At 48.4% G+C, this 19724-nt stretch overlaps 2 protein-coding genes across 3 annotated transcripts; one reads left to right on the top strand and one right to left on the bottom strand.

Annotated features, from left to right (window-relative positions):
• Positions 1 to 2387: 2387 nt before the first annotated feature.
• Positions 2388 to 7737, bottom strand: PEX11A (peroxisomal biogenesis factor 11 alpha). Its single transcript, XM_040077766.2, has 3 exons — positions 7614 to 7737; positions 6979 to 7094; positions 2388 to 5454 (listed from the first exon to the last, which is right to left on the bottom strand). The coding sequence occupies exons 1-3, from the start codon at positions 7667 to 7669 to the stop codon at positions 4889 to 4891; spliced, it is 738 nt and encodes a 245-aa protein (XP_039933700.1). The 5' UTR covers positions 7670 to 7737; the 3' UTR covers positions 2388 to 4888.
• Positions 7738 to 7835: 98 nt separating this feature from the next.
• On the top strand, positions 7836 to 19494 carry WDR93 (WD repeat domain 93). 2 transcript variants are annotated; one of them, XM_040077765.1, is made up of 16 exons: positions 7836 to 7960; positions 8434 to 8739; positions 9473 to 9668; positions 10307 to 10371; positions 10613 to 10691; positions 11534 to 11661; positions 13170 to 13257; positions 13834 to 14011; positions 14221 to 14288; positions 14754 to 14840; positions 15147 to 15278; positions 15785 to 16016; positions 16680 to 16740; positions 17609 to 17765; positions 17892 to 18084; positions 19178 to 19494. In XM_040077765.1, the coding sequence occupies exons 2-16, from the start codon at positions 8482 to 8484 to the stop codon at positions 19287 to 19289; spliced, it is 2034 nt and encodes a 677-aa protein (XP_039933699.1). In that variant the 5' UTR covers positions 7836 to 7960; positions 8434 to 8481; the 3' UTR covers positions 19290 to 19494. The 2 variants fall into 2 exon arrangements, with proteins under 2 accessions (XP_039933699.1, XP_058278366.1); XM_058422383.1 differs by lacking the exon at positions 7836 to 7960 and having other exon boundaries at positions 8369 to 8739.
• The last annotated feature ends 230 nt before the right edge of the window (positions 19495 to 19724 follow it).

The raw sequence follows: 19724 nt of genomic DNA, 5'->3' as shown, positions 1-19724 counted from the left end.
TTTCCTAATTCCAGCTGGAATTTTCTTTGTTGCACCTAACATCTATCCTTGTTTTGTGCACCTCTGAGCAGCATTTGTGCCCCAGTTGGTGCTGGTGCAGCCTGTGTTCCATGGCCCTGAATACCTTACTCTCTCAGTGATCTTCTGACACACTATTCAAGATGTGTCCTGTGATGGTGAGACCAGAACAAGACATGGTGCCCCAAATGTGGACTCACAAATGCTTTGTAGAGGAACAACTGCCCTCCTTGACCAGCCAGCAATGCTCTCACTAAAATGCTGCTCTTCCATGGCCTCAATGCACAGGAGGCTCACTGAGGGCTCACACCATCATTAACAAATCCATTTGTGGTACTGATTGAAAAGAAGAACACACCGCCTGTGTGGGGCTATGCCAACTCTTGGTTATTGACAACAGATGAGCTACACTGATGAGACGAGGACAATGTGCTGGAAAGAGGACAAATGCCAGAGGACAAAGCAGTAATCAGGGAGATCAGTGCAGATGAGTGGTCCCGGGCTGCTGTGTGTCCTGGGTCAGCTGTTGAGGCAGGGAGCCCCTTGGCACATGGCTCACAATGCCCACAGCTGCCCAGCACTCCCATTCAGGACATGGAGGTGAGCACCCAACACAGCTTCATGGCTCCCTGCTTGCAGCTGCTTGCTCGTGCATGTGGGAGTGGGAGGCTTCCCTGGGGCATGGGAAAGCAACGGATGGAAAGAAAATACCCAAAGAGCCCAGAGTTCGCTCCCAGCCCAGGGCTGTGCCTGCCTTGCTGGCTGGGTACAGAGGCACATGAATGTGCTGGGCTGCCTCCAGCTGGTGCTGGGGTCAGTCACTGCCCTTGAGACAGAGGGACAAAGGGCACCAGCCTGCTTGAGAGTTTGCTCCCTTGGCACTGAGACTTTTTCCAGCCCTGCTGGCTTGGCTAAAAGCAGAGGGCACAACAACCTCCTCTCAACCTTGGCTGGAGTCAGGAGCCAACATAGCCTTTCCCCTACAAACGCCTGTGCTCATTCCCTCCCCTTCCTCTGGGGCAAAGGCTGTGCCAGCCCCGGCTCTGCAGGACAAAGGTACCACAGCCTTCCTGCCTCACCACTCCAGCTGGCACCAGAAACACTCCCTGCACTCCTGCAGGCAATATTTAGAGCTCACCGGATCCACAGGGTGCAGGGAGGCAGTTTCACACCCCTGTCTCCTCAGTCTGCTCCATACTCATTAATAAACCAGGGTGAGGGGATAAGCCAGGTTCCCAAGGCAGCTTTACACTTTGGTCTGGGAAGGGGATGGAGAGGTATCTGATTCATTTCTGGGCAGGATGAGTAACCCTATAACCACTGCTGTCTGCCTCCAGTTTCTTTTTAAGGACTGCCCTCCTGGGCAATCTATTTAGATTTTTATTTTACTTTCAGTTAAAAAAAAAAGTGTGATTTAATTCTTTGTGGCAACATAAAACTATTATCTCCTGGATTTAGAGACTGATTTTTTGCCCTGCTCTTGGCAGGAAAGCTTTTAGACACTTGGAAAGTAACTCACACCCTCCCCCAGTCACACTTCCTCTACAGAACCCGTGTATTTGGTATCTCCCTGGAGATGCTGGTTTTTAACTTTTGACTGTTCTTGACGCTCACCTAGGAATCCCCAATGGCTCACATATTCCTTGAAATGTCATGCCAAGCACAGTGCTAACTCAGGAAGGCCTTGTCTGTAAGCAGAAGAGAAGATGGCCACTCTCCTACTGTTTCCATTACAAAATGTGTATGAGGCCACTAATCCAGAAGGAAACTCTTGCTAAAGCACTCCTGAATGCCATGCCTTACACATTGTTCAGGACTTGACATTTTGGAGCTTCCAAGTTTGCAACTCTCACTGCAGGGGATAGGAGCTAACAGTTTAATGGTTATCCTGGCTCCATCCCTTGCCACATCTGCCCCAGATGTTACCCTTTGTTCCCTCCCTGAGCTGGCATTTGTCATTAAACTATCACCGTCCAAACAAAAGCTGTTTATAAGATACTGAAATGCAGGTGCCCCTGTCCCTTTCACCCAGCTGTGCCTACACTGGCCATAAGGCTCCAGCCCTCACTGCTGGTACTCAAAGGCAGCTGATGGCAATTTCCAAAACACCACCTTGCTTTAGGGCATTCTAAGGATGAGGTTTCACCTGATACTCATGTATTTCTTAATGTTTTTCAGCTGAAATTGTGATTCTAATTTAGCTGGATGAATCCAGCTGCCAATTGGCAACTGCAAAAGGAAAATTCTAGAACCCAACCACAGGCAATGTCTCTTATTTAAGAGTGTCACCCTTCATAAGATTCAGAGATGGGAGGAATCCTTTCTCTTTCAGCATCTCTTTACGCCACTTTCCAAGTAATACACAGTGTCATATTCATCACAGTTTATTGCTTATTTTCAAACATCTTGTTCTTACTCCAATTGCTGTATTAGAAACAGATACAAAAAAAAGGCACTAAAAGGATTTTCTCCATATGATCACAATTCTATGGCTTCATTATGTTAAGGTAGCTTAAATCACCAGCCTCCAGCTGGGGAGCGGAAGGCAAATATTAGTGCATAACATCCAGTAAACAGAGGTACTCCTGTGTGTTCCAGCCTACATCATGGAGAATTGGACAGGCAGGGCTGAGACAGGCTGAGAACTCACCCTCCACTTCCCTCAATAAGGCTGTACCTGCTAATCCACACCAGGCCCTACAGGAGGAACATCAAAGCCTGGCTCAGGGCTTTGCACAGTGTTTGCCTGCAGGGAGGTGGAGACTGGGCTGCACCACTGTATCAGTGGCTTTCCCTGAAAAGTGTAAGAGAGAAAGAGAAAGCAGTTGGCAAACCGGTGAAAGTATTTGCATCTGAGAGCTCCACTGAGTGGGACTGAAAAGACAGCTTTAGCAATAAGATGGAATTCTGTAGACAAAAGCTGGTCAAACATCCACTGTCACAGTGATCAAGGCTCCTCTTCCTTTCTTCCAGGGGTTGCTACACACTGGGATAATGATCAGCTCTGACTAAGATAGGGATGGATTTCACATTTCCAGAAGATGAGAGACAAATGGAGAAAGAAACAAAAAAAAATCCATTGTCATAAAGGAGAGGAAACCTAGAATATAGCCTAAAATATATATCCCACATGCAATGCTCCATTTTGACCTGAATTGCCTGTATGCTCTACTTTTAATGCTACTCATTTCCATATTAAAAAGAAGAGCTGCTGAAGGCCACATCTGGTCTTCAAACACACTTAATTATCCTGCCCAGCAACCTCTCTCTTTTCAAACACTTCATTGGCAGGCTATCACTTCATATTCAAACTGGAAGTAATTCCAAGCCCAACCACAACTTCAGGTAAACCGGAGCACTGCCTCTCCTGCCTACTTAATTCCACATCCTTTGCCTTTTAATAAAGGAGACCCACACCTTTTAATTTTCTGGTTTTAGACAGCATCAGAAATAATAAGAGAGCACCATGGTCCAGGTTAGAGTAATCTGTTCACATCTCCTTGACAGATTAAACAAGGACTTCTTACACCAGGAAGCAGCAGAACACACAGGCCTAACTCTGACAAAGAAAAAAGTTAAATTTATCTCCTATATAATGTGCAATTTTGTCTCAGATGGTGTCACACTGGTACTCAGCAAAGTCAGGAGCAGCAAAAACTTCATGCCACACTAGACAGCTGGACACAGCATTTCTCTTTTAACCCAGTTACAGTGCCAGCCATCACTGCCAGTGAGGCCAGTGATGAACAATAACACATTTGCAGGGTAAACATGAGGCATTTCCAAATGGTTGAACCCATTCAGCCAGCGAGGGAACACACACGCAATCATGTGGTCATGAGGAGGGAGGATAGGGAGCACCACACAGGAAAGTCTAAACCATGAATGCCCAAATCCAGTAAAAAGCTTTCTTCTCACACGGGATTCTGATGTTATCATGACCAGCTCCATTCTCTTCCCTCCTGGAGCTTACACAACTAGAAACACGTCCTTGCAGTTTTTCCCACACAGTGAGCTCTGAGCCAGGCTTCTCTCCTTAGTGCACGTTCCAAACTCCTTATCATAGTGTATTTTTTTCATGTAAAATTAAAAGAGAAAAACAAGCTCTTTATCACAATATCATGAATGGAAAATAGTTGTGCTTGCAATAACAGGGGTTTGGGAGTTACTGTGCTGTCCTGCACCAGAGCCCTCAGCAGTGGCCTGCTGGAACAGAGTCACTGGCCAACAGTCCTTGGCTCACAGTATCAAAGGAAACAAAGAAAGTGCAGATTTCTTGGGACAGGAGTTGGCACTCACTAGACTGCAGCTCCAGCATCACCAGTGCACACACCACAGAGACCATTTCCGGGTACCATCACAGGGCAATTGGCACCTGCAGGATACAGGATCCATCCACCCAGACCCATCACAACACTATCCCCTGATTTCAGGCAGTTCTAACTGCTTAGCCCACTCTAGACAATCTGACTGTAGAGACCTTGGATAAGTGAATTGAAACTTTCCAGTGTAAACACGATTAGTGTAGTCATGAGTCATATACCTATTACAGTTGGCTATGCAGCTATTTCACAACCCTGTATTAAAATAAAGGAATATTTTCTTATCTAGCAGCCAAGTTCCAAGTCCTCTTTCTGTTTGTGAAATATTATTCAGGTTTTTCTTCTCCCCACTCCATCAGGGAGTGTGTCATGGCACCAAACTCATCTGCAAAGGCACGGGGAAGGAAAAAGGGCAGAATGCACTTATTCAGAGGACAAAATTAATCTTGAGGTAATTTTAAGACACGTTCATTCAAAAGTGCCATATGAAGATAAAAATCTATCACAGGATCAAAGCTGCAGCCTCATCCTATGCAGTTCCTTTTATGTCACTGTTTCAGCTTCAGATGTGGGCTTGCTAATGTGAGAATCCCCACTAGGGAGGAGAGGAGGCCGCAGAAACCAATCACTCCTGGGCTGGTCTTGTAGATTCCCAGCGTATCCAAAGGGCCCGAGAGATCACAGAGGTTCTTCACCAAGTCCAGCAGCAAAGGAGGATTCCTTTTCAGTATCTGAAAGAGTTGGCAGAGAAAAGTGTGCAAACCATCACTTTTCACATCGTATAACTCCTCACCTTGTTTCTGCCAGAAGAAATTCTCCTTTGTCTTTTCTTCCAGTGCGGCTTGTTCCAGCCTCCAGTAGATCTCATACCAGTCCCTGGCCAGATTCATCAGGAGTGAGCAGTAGTAGCACTTGGTAGCCCAGGTGTGCCACTTGGGCTTGTCGACGTGCGGCTGGAGGCCGATGCTCCTCAGCCACAGCACGGCGTCGCACACGAAGTACAGCGCCCGGCTCAGGTGGGACGCTGTGAGGCACAGGCGAGGAACCACCTCTGGCAGCTCCGCAGTTCTCCTGGCTGCCACCAAGGCGTGCACCATGTTGCCCAGTCTGAACACTGCAAGAAACCCCACAAAGGTTAGCACGGCGTCACGCAGAACTCGGCCTGCCACTGTCCACGTGTACTTTTACAAAACTTGGAGGACTTTGGGCATTTGTATGCTTAAGCATTTCTTAGAATCAGTGAGGAAAGGGGTGTAAACCTCTCAGTTCTGTGTAAACATCACCAGCCCAGGAGCTACACATGTTTTGTCAGCAGCCAGGACTTGCAGCCTCTGTTGCCACACTCTTCTTGCACCTGGGGGCCCTCTGTACCAGTATCACCCTCGGCTCTGCAGGAATCAGTGCCAGCAAATAAAGAATGAAAACAGAGCCTCTAATTTCAGCTGTACATTTCACTGGACTTTACCTCACTTTGTGGACAGATGTTACTGCATTAATCCTATTGCAACCATGACACACAAGTCTCCTATGTGCCTGTGAAAGCCGGTGATTCACCTGCTGAGCACAGAGACCAAGTCCCTCCTCAGCCATGAATCTGCCAGATGGACATCAGCTCCCTGCAAACTGTGTGGGGCAGTGTATTCCATTTCAAGCCGCAACATATGGCAAATTCGACTTCACCCACTACACTGTCTGGGTTTTGGCCCCTGAATGTTAATACAATATTATCAATCAAATCAAAACACTTCTTACACCCTGATTCCTTGCCACAGTGACAGATGTTGAGAGCACCCAAGCCTGGTGGAACTACAAGAGCCCTGAATTTAGGCCTGGTGATTTATTCAGCAGAAGCATGAGAATTATGGCTATGCTGATAAACCAATTGACCTCCCCCCTAGAAATTACTATACTCTGAAGCTAATGGAATAATAAACAAATCCATGGCAATAAGATAGACTAAAATATTTGTCTAGTATGTTGCAGTTGTTCCCGGATTGAGCAATTGACAAGTGGGTGGAACACCAAGCTGAAAACAAGTGATACACACATAGTAACAGCGTAACTATCGTGGATGCAACCTTGACACAGAATGGAGTGATGCAAACTGTGAGGCTGTGTGAGAGGCATGGAAGGGTATGTGATTCAGTAGGGTACAAATGCTAAAGAAAATCAGCATGTTAAGTAGGATATAAAAGCTGTATTGAAGGATGATGCTTCAGAGGTGATTTTGTGGGACGATAATCTTTTAACACTGGGCTGTCTCAACCCATCAGCTGGAAGGACTAATGAGCACACAGTGAACCAGCCTTGCCCCGTAACCCTGGTCTGTCCTTGAACAGAGGTGACAGTTTGGCCTCCACAGGAACAGCTGACTGTTAACTTATTCCTCTCATCCTTCCAGTGGTAATTTCGATTGTCTAACTGGAGAGGAGGCTGAAGAAATTAAAAAAAAAGTCTATTTGGCCCTACCTAGCCTGGCAAGCCATGGCAGGGATAAGGTCTACTGACAGTTTTGTAAATATACTATAAGAGATTTTGTGGCTCAAGGTAGGTTAGCTATAGGAAACACAAGGCCAGGAGTTTGTTTTACTGGAAGGAGTGAGTGAAGGTCTTACCCCTCTAGACATCGGGTACTTACTTTTCCGACCAGAGCTCATGCTAGATTCCAACTGCTTGAGTTTCATTACCAGCTTCTTTTTATCGGCTTTATTCTCTATTAAATAGCTAAGCAACATGCATGTGTACTGAGTGGCTCTGGAAGGGAAAAAACAAGGAGAGGGGAACACAGGTGAGACACAGACAATCACAGGATGGCAGCAGCAGGACAGGTTTATTTCACGGAATCAGAATTGTCAGGATTGGAAGGAGACCATACAGTGCAACCCCACTGTCAAGGCAGGATCAGCTGGAGCGGGTGACACAGGAACGTGTCCAGGTGGGTTTGGAATGTCTCCAGAGAGGGACGGACACTCCCTGGGCAGCTGTTCAGGCGCTCTGCCACTCGCAATGTAAAGTTCTTCCTCATGCTGAGGTGAAACTTCTAGCGTTTTAGTTTACGGGCATTGCTCCTCGTCCTGTCGCTGGGCACCACGGAGGAGAGTCCGGCAGCATCCTCTGACAGCCGCCTTTGGGGCGGGAGGTGCCCCGGGCAGGGCCGGGCTGGGCGCGGGGCCGGGGCCGCGGCCCGGCGGGACGGGGCTGGGCGCGGGGCCGCGGACGGACCCTGGGTCGGTGCTGGGGGCTCACGGGGAGGCCGCCTGCCCCCACACTCACCGGAAGAGCTGGTCGCGCCCCTGGCAGCGGTTGGTGAAGTCCACGAAGCTCTCCATGTCTCGGCGGCACGGCGGGAGCAGCGTAGGGGCCGCGGCCGCTCTGCCCTGCCGCGCTCGGGCCCCGCCCCACTGCGGAACGCTTCGCTGCGCTCCCCGTTCCCGACCGGGCCCGGCACGAAGTTGCCGTTACCACGGCAACCGTCAACAACGGAGCGGCGGCGGTGTCACCCCTAAAGGCTTCCCCCGCCCGGGAGCCGCCGGCTGACCTGCGGCGGATCCTTCCGGGAAAGCCGGAGAGCCCGGCTCGGCCCCTCGGCCCGGCCCTTCGGCCCCCGGCCCCACTCCGAGGTCAGGCTGCTGTGAGTGGTGACGGCGGTGGGGTGCGCCCGCGTGAGCACGGCCCCACCGCTGAGGTGAAGCTCGAAACCACCCTGTGTCTTGGAAATGAAGCGTAAAACTTCCAATGGGAACACCTGCTCTCAAAGTTAATCGTTGGGATTTTACCCAGGCCGAATAAGTCCATTAATGAAGAAGCTATTATTTTTGAATGCTTTGTCATAATTCTTACACCGGCTCGTGACAAAGTTTTTGGGCTCTCTTTGCCCGTGGGCAGCCTGCAGATCCCTGTGTGGCTGAGATCCCCAGAGCAGGACAAAAGCCCCGGGAAACAGAGGCGATACAAGGAGAAATGAGCTGTACAGAATAGGGTTGCTCTGGTTATCAGTACTGACAGGAAGCCCCCTCAGACATCATTAATCATCTTTTCCCCCATTACCTCATGAAAGAAAGTATTGAAGGAGTCTTCATTCTTCTGCATCCAGGGTGATTCCTGCATCCGTGGTGCGTTTTGCATCTGGAAGGGGAGAACCATGGCGCTGAATACCCGCAAGCATCCCCTGGGGAATCCCCCACCATCTGAAAAGGAGTGGCCAAAGGAAGACGAAGAAAACTTCTTCCTGCTGGATCCTGATCGAAAGCTTGATGTGCAGCTCTCCAGGATGATCAACAAACTGGTGATGCAGGTTTTGGAGGGTGCTATGGAAATCATTGAAAGAAGGGAGATGCTCCCAGAAGAACAAAAACTGAAGGTCCAGCCTAAAAAATGCTTTCCTACAGCTGAATTCCAGGTACAGAGCCTCCCCCAGCAGAGATAGCATTAGCCACCATAGCAGATTTTGACATTCTTCTGTTCATGATCAGAATGCACCACCATCTCACTAGTTCGGTTTAAAAGCCTGCAGTTTCTAAGCTTGTCTGACAGGTTCTGCTTCCCACTCAGCTATCACACCTCTCTGAAAAGAGAAGCAGGTATTAAACACTAAATTCACCTTCTTCTTTCCCAGGCTGGCTCCACCCTTGTTTGCTGGGGAGAAGGTAATTAGTCAGTAGCACACAAGTGGGCAAGCTCAGCTCTGTGTTATGGTGAATGCTCCAATGGGAGCACCGTGAGCAGAATGACAATGCTGCCTTCCCCATTATTATGTGGGGGTGTCCAGGAGGATACTCTGCTGTCTGCTGGTGTTCTGTGACTGCCTGGAGGAGTTCCACATCCTATCACAGCTCTGCACCGGAATGGAAGGGCTGAGTGCTCCTGAGTTCTTGGACTTTAAACACCCCTTCTGTTTGTGGGAAGGGAAAATGTGAGAGAAAACTTTCTCCTTGCTAACACAGACCAATCTCTATGACAGAGATGAGAGACCCTTCCCTGCTTTTGTGGGGAAAGAATGTGTCAAAGTGTTTCCCTTGTAGAAGAAATCAGCACTTTCTGGTGAAAAGGCCAGGAATATATAATTAGTGTGGCTGATGTACCCTGCTGTGAGAAGGCAGTTGGGTACAGGCATCTCTTCTCTTTTTTGGCAGGTAACTGAACGAGCCAATTGCCTTGCAGTGTCTGGAAAATACGTCTTTGTCGGTCTGTCCGTGGGTCTGGCTGCCTTCAACACGTGTGACTTCAAGGATGTCTGTACTTGGGATGCATCCAAGACAGAGATCTGCGCCATCCATGCCTCGGATTTGGGGAACGAGTGCCATGTCCTGCTTGCTGTGGATGAAATGGGTGGGTGTGACGTGGATTTCCGTGTCCTAGCTGGGGATTCCTGCTCCTGCGCTCTGGAGCTGAACTGCTACAGAACACTGCTAGATCAGGAGGAACATTAGGGTGGCTGAGAAGTTTCCTAGAAAGCCTTGCAGAGAGGGTGTTGGACAGCTAACTGATTGATTGTTGGACAGCTAACAATTAGGGCCTTGTGATTAGCAGAGGGTGTGGGTTTGGTGGCCTTTCTAACACAGCAGAGGCAGGTGAAGAGCCGAGGGTGAAGCACAGTAAAGTTTAGGAACATCTTGGGCTGGGCAGAAAGAACTATTGCTTGGTATGACCTCCTGCCTGTGACCTGTTCCTGCACCTGTAATATTTTGTTGGTTCACTTGAAAGTCATCAGTTCTGGTGGAGATAATTTTCTGTCTTATCCATCTCTGTGCACAATCAAATGTTTACTGATGCTGGCAGAAGGAAGCCAGCAGAAGTTTAGTGCTGGAAACAGTGGGATATTATTCCTTGGGCCCAGGAAGTAATGTAATCCTGTTCACTCTCCTGCACACGTTGTAACAGCTATCTAACAGGAGAGTGAGAGCAGGGCTAACATTAATTCACTTTTCTCTCTCTCTCCTTCGGCTACTTCTGTGTTTCTATTTCAGGGCTTGCCTGGCTCTTCTGCTTTCACAAGGAAAGCTTCCTGCTCGTTAAAATCCTGAATGAAGTGGTAAGTACAGAGCTAATTCCATAGACAATGGGCAAAGGCTGGGAACTAATCAATCATGAGGAGTACCAGTTGCCCTCAGAAATTTATTCATAGGCAGTAGTGCTCCAAGACTGCTGCCCAATATTTATTTTTGTTCTTCCAACAATCTGCCTGGCCTTCAGCCTGTTGAGAACTGTGTAAGGCCGTGGAGCTCTCTGAATCGATGATCTTGCTTTGATGCCAGCCTGTATTTCCTTGGCAGGAGGACATCACCCAGCGAAGCACTTGTCTGGAGGTGGTGCTGTCTCGAGGAGGTGATTATGCAGGAATCCTGCTGCAAGGCAAGTGCAAGAACATGCTGTGTTTGGAGACTCACTGTTCTAACAGAGGGGCAACAGCAATGTTTGTGGAATGCTGCAAGTGGTCTGGGTACCCAGGGATCCTGTTTTAATCCTCCCAGTTCCTCCTCCAGCTTAAAGAGCAGCCCTTGCCTCTCCCTGTCCCTTCCAAAACAATGGGGATCAGGACTGATCCCTAAGTGAGCTGTCTGGAACTGGACTGGAGCAGTCCCCAGCCCCCAGGAGGCTCAGTGAAAGCAGGTTTCCCTCTTTCCAGAAGTACCAAATTCAGCTCTTCCTCTGGTTTGCTATGGCTCACTTTTACACTGGAAAGATGTAGACCTGAAGAGTTTTCTCTGCAGATATAGGCCAGAGAGCATGGAGGACCTCTAAAAACACTACAAGAAACTCCTTGTTACAACATTCTTCTGTTTCATGGCTGCTGAATCCATTACAGGCAGGTTCTCTGGACCTATGTTTGGTGGAATCTGCCTGGACACATGCTGAGAATAAGGCATATAACAGAGAGCTAATGTGAGACCATATCTCACTTTCTACTCTACTGCTCAGAGGTTACAAGTCAAGTTTTTGACTGAGTACCTTCATGGAATTTCTTTGGTGGATGGGGGACTTTGAGGAGTTGAGCTGGAGGCTCAGGTGTCAGTCTCAATCAAGCATGTCAAGCCTTAAGTGGGAGGAGAGGTGGGCTGCATGGAGTTCACAGAGATTTTATATTCCAAAAAAATAGATAAATCTTTCTATAAGGATAAAAGTTAACAGGGGCTGCTTGCCTGACAGACCTTTCCTCCTCATTTCTAATTGCTTAATATGGTTTCCCAATGCAGACAGCACCAAAGCTTGGCTGGAGATCTACCAATTGCCTAAGGATTCCTGGCTGACAGAGATGGAAAAGAATGCAGGAGATGCAGAAGAGCTGGCTGGCAGTGAGAGGAGGTCAAGCTGCTCATCTGAGGTACAAAGCAATTCCATTCTCCCTCTGTGCTGTATTTTCTTACACCTTTTTGCCCACAGGTCTTCCCCCAGGCCCTGCTGCTGCAGACAGTGACAGCAAGACACAGCCTGAGCGCTCCTGTTGGCCCAAGGGGATGTTTTGTGTGTGTGTCTGTGCAGCTGCTGCAGCCACCCATCCCACGTTTCATAAGGCCTTTGTGCTATTGGGACGTGTTTACTCTCCCAAGACAGGCTTTCCAAAGAGATTCCCCTGGTCCCAGGGTTAATGCTCCTGCTGCCCCTCCCTGAAACTGGCAGCTCATTTCTCAGCAGTGTTGCTCCATCTGAGGGGGCCCTATGTAAGGGTATTCCCACAGGGCTTCTCCCTTATGTTACTGGGGGAAGGTGAAGAGGAGTGGGAATCAGGCAGGATGCCTCTGTTTGGGAGTGTGGCCCTGAAGCAGGGTTTGTGTTTTAGATGCCATACAAGAGGAGCCTGGTGGGGTCACAGCCTCACCCACTTGAGCAGGGCAGAGTCTCTGCCTGTGTGCACTAACCACTGTCAGCTCTGGTTCTTTGGCAGAAAACTGAGGAGCTGCATGGACAAAGTTCTGCAGAAATGGTCACTGGTCTCAGTGACTGTCCTGAGCTGTGCTGGGGAATTAAAAAAGCTGAATCAGTGCTTAACCCTTCCCTTTATCACTTTCACCCTGCTGGATTTCACCTCTCAGCACTCAGGCACTTCCTGCCCGGCACCTTGAACTAACCCTCTGTGAGAGCAGCCTCCTAACTCTTTCCTCTTCCTTCAGCAAAGACTTTCCTGGATATTTAAGAGGGAACTGCTTCTCAGCCTTGTCCTCAGGGCAAACACCCTGCTTAACTTAGGGAAACCAAAGACAAGCACTCAAGCATTCTCTTTTTCTGATTCTATGCAAACATTCCAAGTTCCTGCCCCTTCCTTCCCAGAAGTGGCTGATTATTAAGCCAGACCTTTTCTGTTAACCCAATGTTGATGTGTGTGAGGTGGTGGTGGGCACACACTGGTGTTGGGCCCCTGTTACAATTTTCAGTTCCCAGCCAAACACAAGCATATACCCTCCAGTCCTGTGGTCCTGAGAAGGAAAATCTGGTTTTTGCTTTCAGGAGACACTCTTCAACCTTTAGTCCTGCTTTTTTTTTTTTTTTTTTTTTTTTTTTTTTTTTTTTTTTTTTTTTTTTTTCCCCTCTTTATTTTCTGAGCATCGCTGTGACTCACACAGGCCTGTGCTGCAACAGGAGTAATTGAGAGATGGCACAAAGACAGGAGTCTGGGTAGGACATCCTTGTAATGTAGCTGAGAAAGTAGTCACACCCTCAAGCTTCTGTGTTTTGGCCTGAAGAATGAGCCCAAACTCAGTATCTCCCAGACAGTTGCATACACAAAGGAGTTTTTCCTAAATTCTTTAGGAGGCATTTGATTCCCATGAAGAGGTGAAAACTCATCAGTGTAGCACTCAACACACTTCTCAGGTGGGCACTTTTCTGTTCCAGGAGCTTCCTGTGTCTGCAAGCCAAGCTGATGTAGAGCTGGATCCCCCAGTGCTGCTGCTGACAGTGAGGCCACCCAAACCCATTACAGGTAAGGACTGATCCTGTGTGTGCAGCTTGTTTCAGGTGGCAAAGGAGTCCTACAAATACAGAACGAGTCAGAAAGTTTTGGTAACATGATCCCTGGTCCTTTCCTGCCCCGTCTTTCTAGTTACCTGTAATCCTGTAGTGGGAGTTGCTTCCTCCCAGACCATCTCACATGTCACCTTCGCCAGCACAAAATGCTTTAGAGTGTCTCAGAGTGAGTGTCGTGCACCCCTGGCTTCAGAGTCATTGGAGAGGGAGGAGGCTGCTTCCTGGATCTAGCAGCACCCCTAGTTCATCACACTGAGTCTTGGATTTATAGAAAAACACTAAGGATGAGGAGGGGACAGACTTTCTGCTGGGAAAATGCCACAGAAAGGCAAGGTGAGTGGGATCCTCAGTGGTCTTGTCCCAATCCCTGCATTCAAATACTGGAAAATGGACTAGTGATGTGGAAAGTGCCAGACAAGATTAAGTGTTTTCTGCTTCAAGACCATGCCACCCCCAAATGTCTCCATGGTATTTGCGTCATGGTTTCTGCTTCTCCAGGGCTGTGCCTTTTCCCTTTGTGTTCCCAATCCAGGCACTAGTTTTGAAGGCCCTTTGGATGCCTTGAAGGAAGTGGATGATGGCAGCATGCTTGGCTTGGGGTACAACCACCTAATCAAGGATTCCCAGTGGGAGCTGCAGGAAGCAATCTTCCGTAGCACTTACCAGGAGTATCTGGAGGCTGAGGGTGTGATCGAGGAGGAGATCCCCAGGTGAGTGGGAGCACCAGCCAGGATTCAGTCCATGAGTCATCCACACAGGGCACTGAGCTGTGTAGATGAAAGCCTCTGTCTTAGCTTTGCTTCTTTCATCCCAAGGCTTCAGAGCAGGGGGCTGGAGCTGTTCCAGGTCTTGTCATAGTGCTGCCTACTTCTCAAAGCCTTTTTTTTTTTTTTTTACATATATTTCTTCCTTTTTTCAGATATGCTACCTTTCATTTTCTCCTTCCTAGCCGGATCCTGGAGGGACCAGAAGTGGAAGTACAGCCAGGTAATCCAAATGGACAAAAAGCTGTTAATCTGTGGAGCACAGTTGGGGCATGACATAGAGCTCCAGTGAGAGCTCAGTGGGTCTGACTCGCATCCACTCTGTAAGTTCCTTTTCCAAGGACTTAAACCTGGGCAAAACTGTCAGTCCTAAGACTTATAAATCAGTTACTGGCATGGAATAAAAACCTCTTATCTTCATATTTTAAAAAAACTCCACAACCTCCCCCCTGGAAAAAAACCCAAATCAAAACAACCCCTCAAAATGAAAAAGGAGCCGTATAGTCAAGATTTAAAAAAGCTAAACAAAGGGAGAGGTTGCTCTGGTTTAATTTCTGTGTGAGCAGAATTTGTATCAGAACTATCATGAAAGCTCTAATGAGAGTTTTCTAATGGTGTTTTGGTGTCCCAGACTTCCTTTTTTGTCCCCAGTCATCTTCTCTTTTTGTCATCCCCTTCTCTGTACCAGATATTCCAGTTAGCATCGGTGTGCATTGGGATGGAAACCACAATTTCTGCTTGTACTTACTTAACCGTTCACTCAAGGAGAAAGAGGGTAAGAAAGTTTTCTCTCTCTAGCAGAGCACTCTGTGGGGAGTGGGAGTGTTCTGTGGCTGGGGGCTGTCATTCTGCCAGGTCTTCATGAGTCAGGGAAATGAGGAAATGGGAGGAAAACTGACTCATATCTTGTGGGTTAGGCTGGCATTTGGATTGTGGGGCTCTCTGTTCCACAGGCTGGCAGTGTTTTTAGTGAAGCCACCCTGGCAGGAGGCTGCAGAATGGGGAAAATGGATGCTATTACTGTGTGAGAGAATGTTCTGCACCTTCTTACAGTTGTCTCTCTTCATGCCATTCTGTTTAGATTCTGATCTGAAACCTGATGTTGTGTGGCCATGTGCAGCTCCAATTGCATGCTCAGCTGTCAGTTCCTGCTGCAGGTATCTGGCACTGGCAGGTGAAGATGCAACAATAACTATTTGGGATAAACACCAAGGTGAGCTTGCCCTTTGGGACTGTGTATTGGGATCACTGTGGATAAATTGCACCTTTGCCTACAAGTTTGAGGCTCAGACTTAGTGTGAATAAAGGGCTGGTGTTGAGTTTACAAGGAAATCTGAAAACAGTTTGGATTCAGTCATCTGTTCGATGCTTGGCCAGAAGTTTCCAGCACAGCATGACTGCCCTGGCCCTTGCAGAACCATCCCCATCCAGAGCAATGCAGGGGCTGGAGCTGCTGCAGCAAGGACTGATCAGTCTTTCCCCAAGGCTGTGAGACAATGACAGTCTCTGCTTTGCCACTGCACTCTAAGGTCCTGAGACTGTTGTGGCATCACAGTTCAGGCTGCCATCAGTGCTAGTGTCCTCCTGCCATGATGCAGGGACTCTCCTGGCAGAAGAATCTTCTTTCTGCCATCTGCTTGTTCTCCCTCTGAGCAGGCCACACTCCAAACTAAGCTTTGCTTGGATAAATTACCAGTTCCTTTTTTCTTCCTTCCTCAGGATACCCTCTGTCTGTGACTGCCATTCTAGAGGAACGTTTCATCCGTAGTATCCACTTTCTGTGCGATTCTGCAACTTCCAGTGATGAGACATGTGGTGCAGATCCTGCCTATTGTGGTGCAGATACTGTCTGTCCCATCATACAGCTTTTGGTGTTGTGTACAGACAGCTCTTTCTATTTGGTGAAAGCACCCAGGGCTGGGAAGTCCAGCATCACACTCCTGGCAGACAGGTGAGACTGCAGCCAGAGAAGCCATGGTTGTAGTGGTCCAGTTCAACAGGGAGCCCTGGATTTCTGTGGAGTAGAGAACTTCCCACTGTTTTTATCCAGATTGCTCTGCCATGCTGCTGTCAGCAGCAATTATGGTTTTGCTAGTGCTAAAATTCAATGGTTTGCCAGAATTAGGGGTGTTTCTGGGTTCTTCTGTGCACCAGAACACAAATACTTCTGGCACAGCGCTGGAGGTGATGTTGAACTATTAATATCTGCTGAGTACCCAGGGGAATTTTTTCTTCCCTCTTTGCCCTTAACAAAATACTATCTCCCTAGAAGTAAGAATAAACCTTTCTTGCCATCTTTCTATCATTTTTGTGTTCACATATCCCCTGGTTTGAGGAGAAGGGAAGCTGCTCCATCCCTCCTCCATCCAGGAGCGATTCATCCCTCCACGGGAAGCAGGGATTTGTATCTCCAATGTAGTTCCTAGGCAGGTTTTCACAGGGATGGGCCCCAGGGGTTCCTGCCCAGGAGGAGATAGGCTTTGTTTCTCTAAGGAAGGGGCCTGGCTGGGACTTTTTGCCAGCCAATGTGCCACAAATTGCCACTGTCATTATCACAGCCTCTCAGTATGTGCCATGTACATGCAACAGCAGCATAAACCTGTGTCTCTTACAGGCCTGAAAATCCAAATCTTACTGTCAGTGCAGTGATGCCTGTCCTGGCCTTCCCCAGTGCAGTGAGTATTACTACCAGTTCTCTTAACAGCTGGGTGGGAGCACATGTCCAGCTGTGCTGGGATCATGTTGCCAGCAAGGACAGTAACTGGTGCCTAGAATATAACAAGCAGGGCAATCGCATACAGTTCTTGCCTCACACCCTTTCCCAGCCTCCAAATATTTTTGACGTGAAGACTTCCTGCACCAGTCACAAATCTCTGTGTAGCTGGTAATACTCAAAGGACTTTGTTTCCATGATCTTTCTCAGTATCCCTTTGCACTTGTGCCCTCTAACTGGCCACTGAGGTGCACATGGACAGGTCCATCTGGAAGGTGGGAGGGTTCAGCCATGCAGCCTCAGGAATCAGGGTCAAACATGAGGGGGCATCCTGGGGAGGATGTGACAAACACAAGTCTAGCCAGATCTTACAAGCGGCCTCAGAAACTTTGCAGGCATGGGGAGGAAAGGACTAAAAGCCACTCACCATAGCTGCCATGCAGAAGGCTGGATCTAGCTCATTTCTAATGTGCCTTGTTGCCCTTTTCCAATCCCAACATCCAGCTGTTGCCCTTTCCCAATCCCAACTTGGATTTTCAATCCAAGTTTCCTGCAAGGGCTGTTCTTTATCTTCATCATCAACCCAGAAGATATGAGTCAGCTGTCCTCCCAATTCCTCATTTCCCTGAATCATGAAGGCCTGGAGGAATGACAGCCACTGGTCACAGAACACTCCCACTCCCCTTCATCGCTGTCACCCCATGACTATGGGGCAGGTAAAGAAAAGAGCATCGTAGCTGGGGATGTGAAGTCTTGGATGTCATCTCATGTCCTTTACACAAAATGTTTTTTACTTCTTTTACATCTATGTGTCAATTCTGCTGTTTCAGGTCCTGATCTTCTCCTGGGATGGCACAGTGTCCCTGATGAACACTGACACATCACAGGCTGTTTACTGCTTCTGCACTCCTCCTTCTCATGCTGTAGCACCCTCCTGGCAGCCAGTGTTCACCGTGGACAGTGTGAACAGCTGTTTGCTGCTCCGAGGTGGGTGATGCCTTGGGATGGTCATAGATAGACCATCACTGGGTGCATACAGCTGTGCACTGATCCTTGATGGTTCTTGTTGGACGACTCCTGATGCAGTAGCTCACTGCTCTTGTCTCTGTCTAGGAGATGAGCACCAGAAGACAGATGACTTGGTCCAGGGCAAAGCCACTCACAGCACTATCTTCCTTTTTGACTTCAACTCCTACCCACTGAAGGAGGCTTTCCCAAAGAAACCTCTCAAACCCTTGCAGGAACTGCATTGGATTGAGAGATGTAACATTTTCTTACGTGATAGGTTTCGCTTTCTGCCTGAAAGGTAAGCTCACCTGCATTATTGTAAGCTGTGGTGTTGCTGAGTCCGTGCAAAGTCTCACCCTGGAGCTTCTGGGTTGTTCTGTGTGCTGTGGGAGATCTGTGTCTGAGAAAGGTTGGTGCTCAGGCAGCTGGATTCCTGACAGCTACCCAGAACCTTTCCTCCCCTCCCTTCTGTCCTTCCTAGAACAGCTCCTGCTGTAAGTCAGGATGTGAGTTCTACTGTGCTTTTGTGCAACACAATTTGTGCAAGCTTGTCAGGGAGTATGATCCTCACGAGTTTGCATCTTCCTTTAGATCCCACAGCCAGGCAGAGCTGGGATCTCTTTGTACCTCTCTCGACCCCTGCATTGCCGGGTTCGTGCGATGTCTGTGTAGGTTTGCGTTGGGGTTCCTTGGTTTGGGGATGTCCCCGGCAGCCTCGGGGACGGTGCATTGGGCGGATGCCGTCATTAGATGGCACTGTGACATCTCTTTTTGGGGTCCTTTGCCTTAAGTTCTGTTGGAACCCTGCCACTAGATACGTGTCAGTATTTTGTATCTCCTTTTCACTACGCTTTAATTCTCCAGTTTGAAACGAAACAGGTGGGTGCAGGTGTGACCTTATATAGCACATATTACCTGATAGCCGTCCCTGATTCCTTGCCTCCAGGGTGGATCCTGTGGAGTTGTTAGGCTAGTTAAGTGCGGAAAAGTTCCACCCTATGCTACCAGCCAGCAGTTCTGTCCCTCCTTCTAAAAAAGCTGGAGAGGAGACCCTTGTTGTTGGCCTTATACCAGAAAACTGAGGAGTCACCACCTTCAGGGATATCTTGTTCCCTGGGAACTGAGAGCTAAGGCCAGAGTAGTGCAAATACAACTGCAGTGAGGCCTGTGTCTACAGAGATGTAGAGATGATAGAAATTCAGAGGTCCTTGCTGTCAAGGACAGTGAACTTGAGTATTGATTGGCATGAGGGAATCACTGAGTTTTTTTGGATGCAGGAAGTAGAACTTCTTAATTAGTAGTGAGCCCCGGGGGCCCTTGGGGGTGTTGTCTGAGCACTGGGGGAATGTCAAGGAATGGTTTTTTTAAACCACCCTTCCCCTCCTTTTTAGGCAACAGGTACTGCTGGAAATGGAGGAGCAGGAATACTGGGACTGTCTGCAGGCACGAGCAGCTGCCATGGACAGTGAGAGAGAGCAAGTAAAGGGAGAGAAGAAGCAGTAGCCAGCCTTGCATCCTGAGGGCCAGGCACTCATGATCCAGCACTGACAGTTTGATAGACACTCTTATTTCAATCAACTCTCTCCCAGAGACCTGGAGCATCAGACCAATCTGGTATGTTACAATAATACAGTAGACCTTAATAAAGCCTTTCTTCCATTAAAAGTCTCTTGCTTTTCACAGGACTGGCATCTGGTGAGACTCTGATTTTCTGTCCTTGTATTGCTGGAGCACACCAGTGGGTCTCATTTTCTGCTCCTACCCAGATGGGCAGCTGTCAGCATCATTGTGCTTAAGCAGAAACCTGGTCCTTTCAAAGGAGGCAGAAAATTGTCTGTGGAGGTGTCTTCCCTCAAAACAGAGCAGTGCTAAGCAGCAGTGACCCTGCAGAATGTGACAGGCTTGACACAGGATTTTCTACAGTTGTTTCTCTTGACT

The sequence above is a fragment of the Hirundo rustica genome, chromosome 13 (assembly GCF_015227805.2).
Source record: "Hirundo rustica isolate bHirRus1 chromosome 13, bHirRus1.pri.v3, whole genome shotgun sequence".
In the NCBI taxonomy this organism is placed as follows: Eukaryota; Metazoa; Chordata; class Aves; order Passeriformes; family Hirundinidae; genus Hirundo; species Hirundo rustica.
This window is presented reverse-complemented; position numbering and strand designations above follow the sequence as displayed.

Bases quoted from the DNA above. Each gene is read 5' to 3' on its own strand.
- PEX11A (XM_040077766.2), bottom strand. From the start codon at position 7,669: ATGGAGAGCTTCGTGGACTTCACCAACCGCTGCCAGGGGCGCGACCAG. The intron at 7,095-7,613 runs GTGAGTGTGGGG...TTTCCCTTCCAG, and splicing joins GGGCGCGACCAGCTCTTCCG to AGCCACTCAGTACACATGCA. The intron at 5,455-6,978 runs GTAAGTACCCGA...GGTTTCTTGCAG, and splicing joins CATGAGCTCTGGTCGGAAAA to TGTTCAGACTGGGCAACATG.
- WDR93 (XM_040077765.1), top strand. From the start codon at position 8,482: ATGGCGCTGAATACCCGCAAGCATCCCCTGGGGAATCCCCCACCATCT. The intron at 11,662-13,169 runs GTACAAAGCAAT...TTTCTGTTCCAG, and splicing joins GGTCAAGCTGCTCATCTGAG to GAGCTTCCTGTGTCTGCAAG. The intron at 15,279-15,784 runs GTGAGCTTGCCC...TTCCTTCCTCAG, and splicing joins TATTTGGGATAAACACCAAG to GATACCCTCTGTCTGTGACT.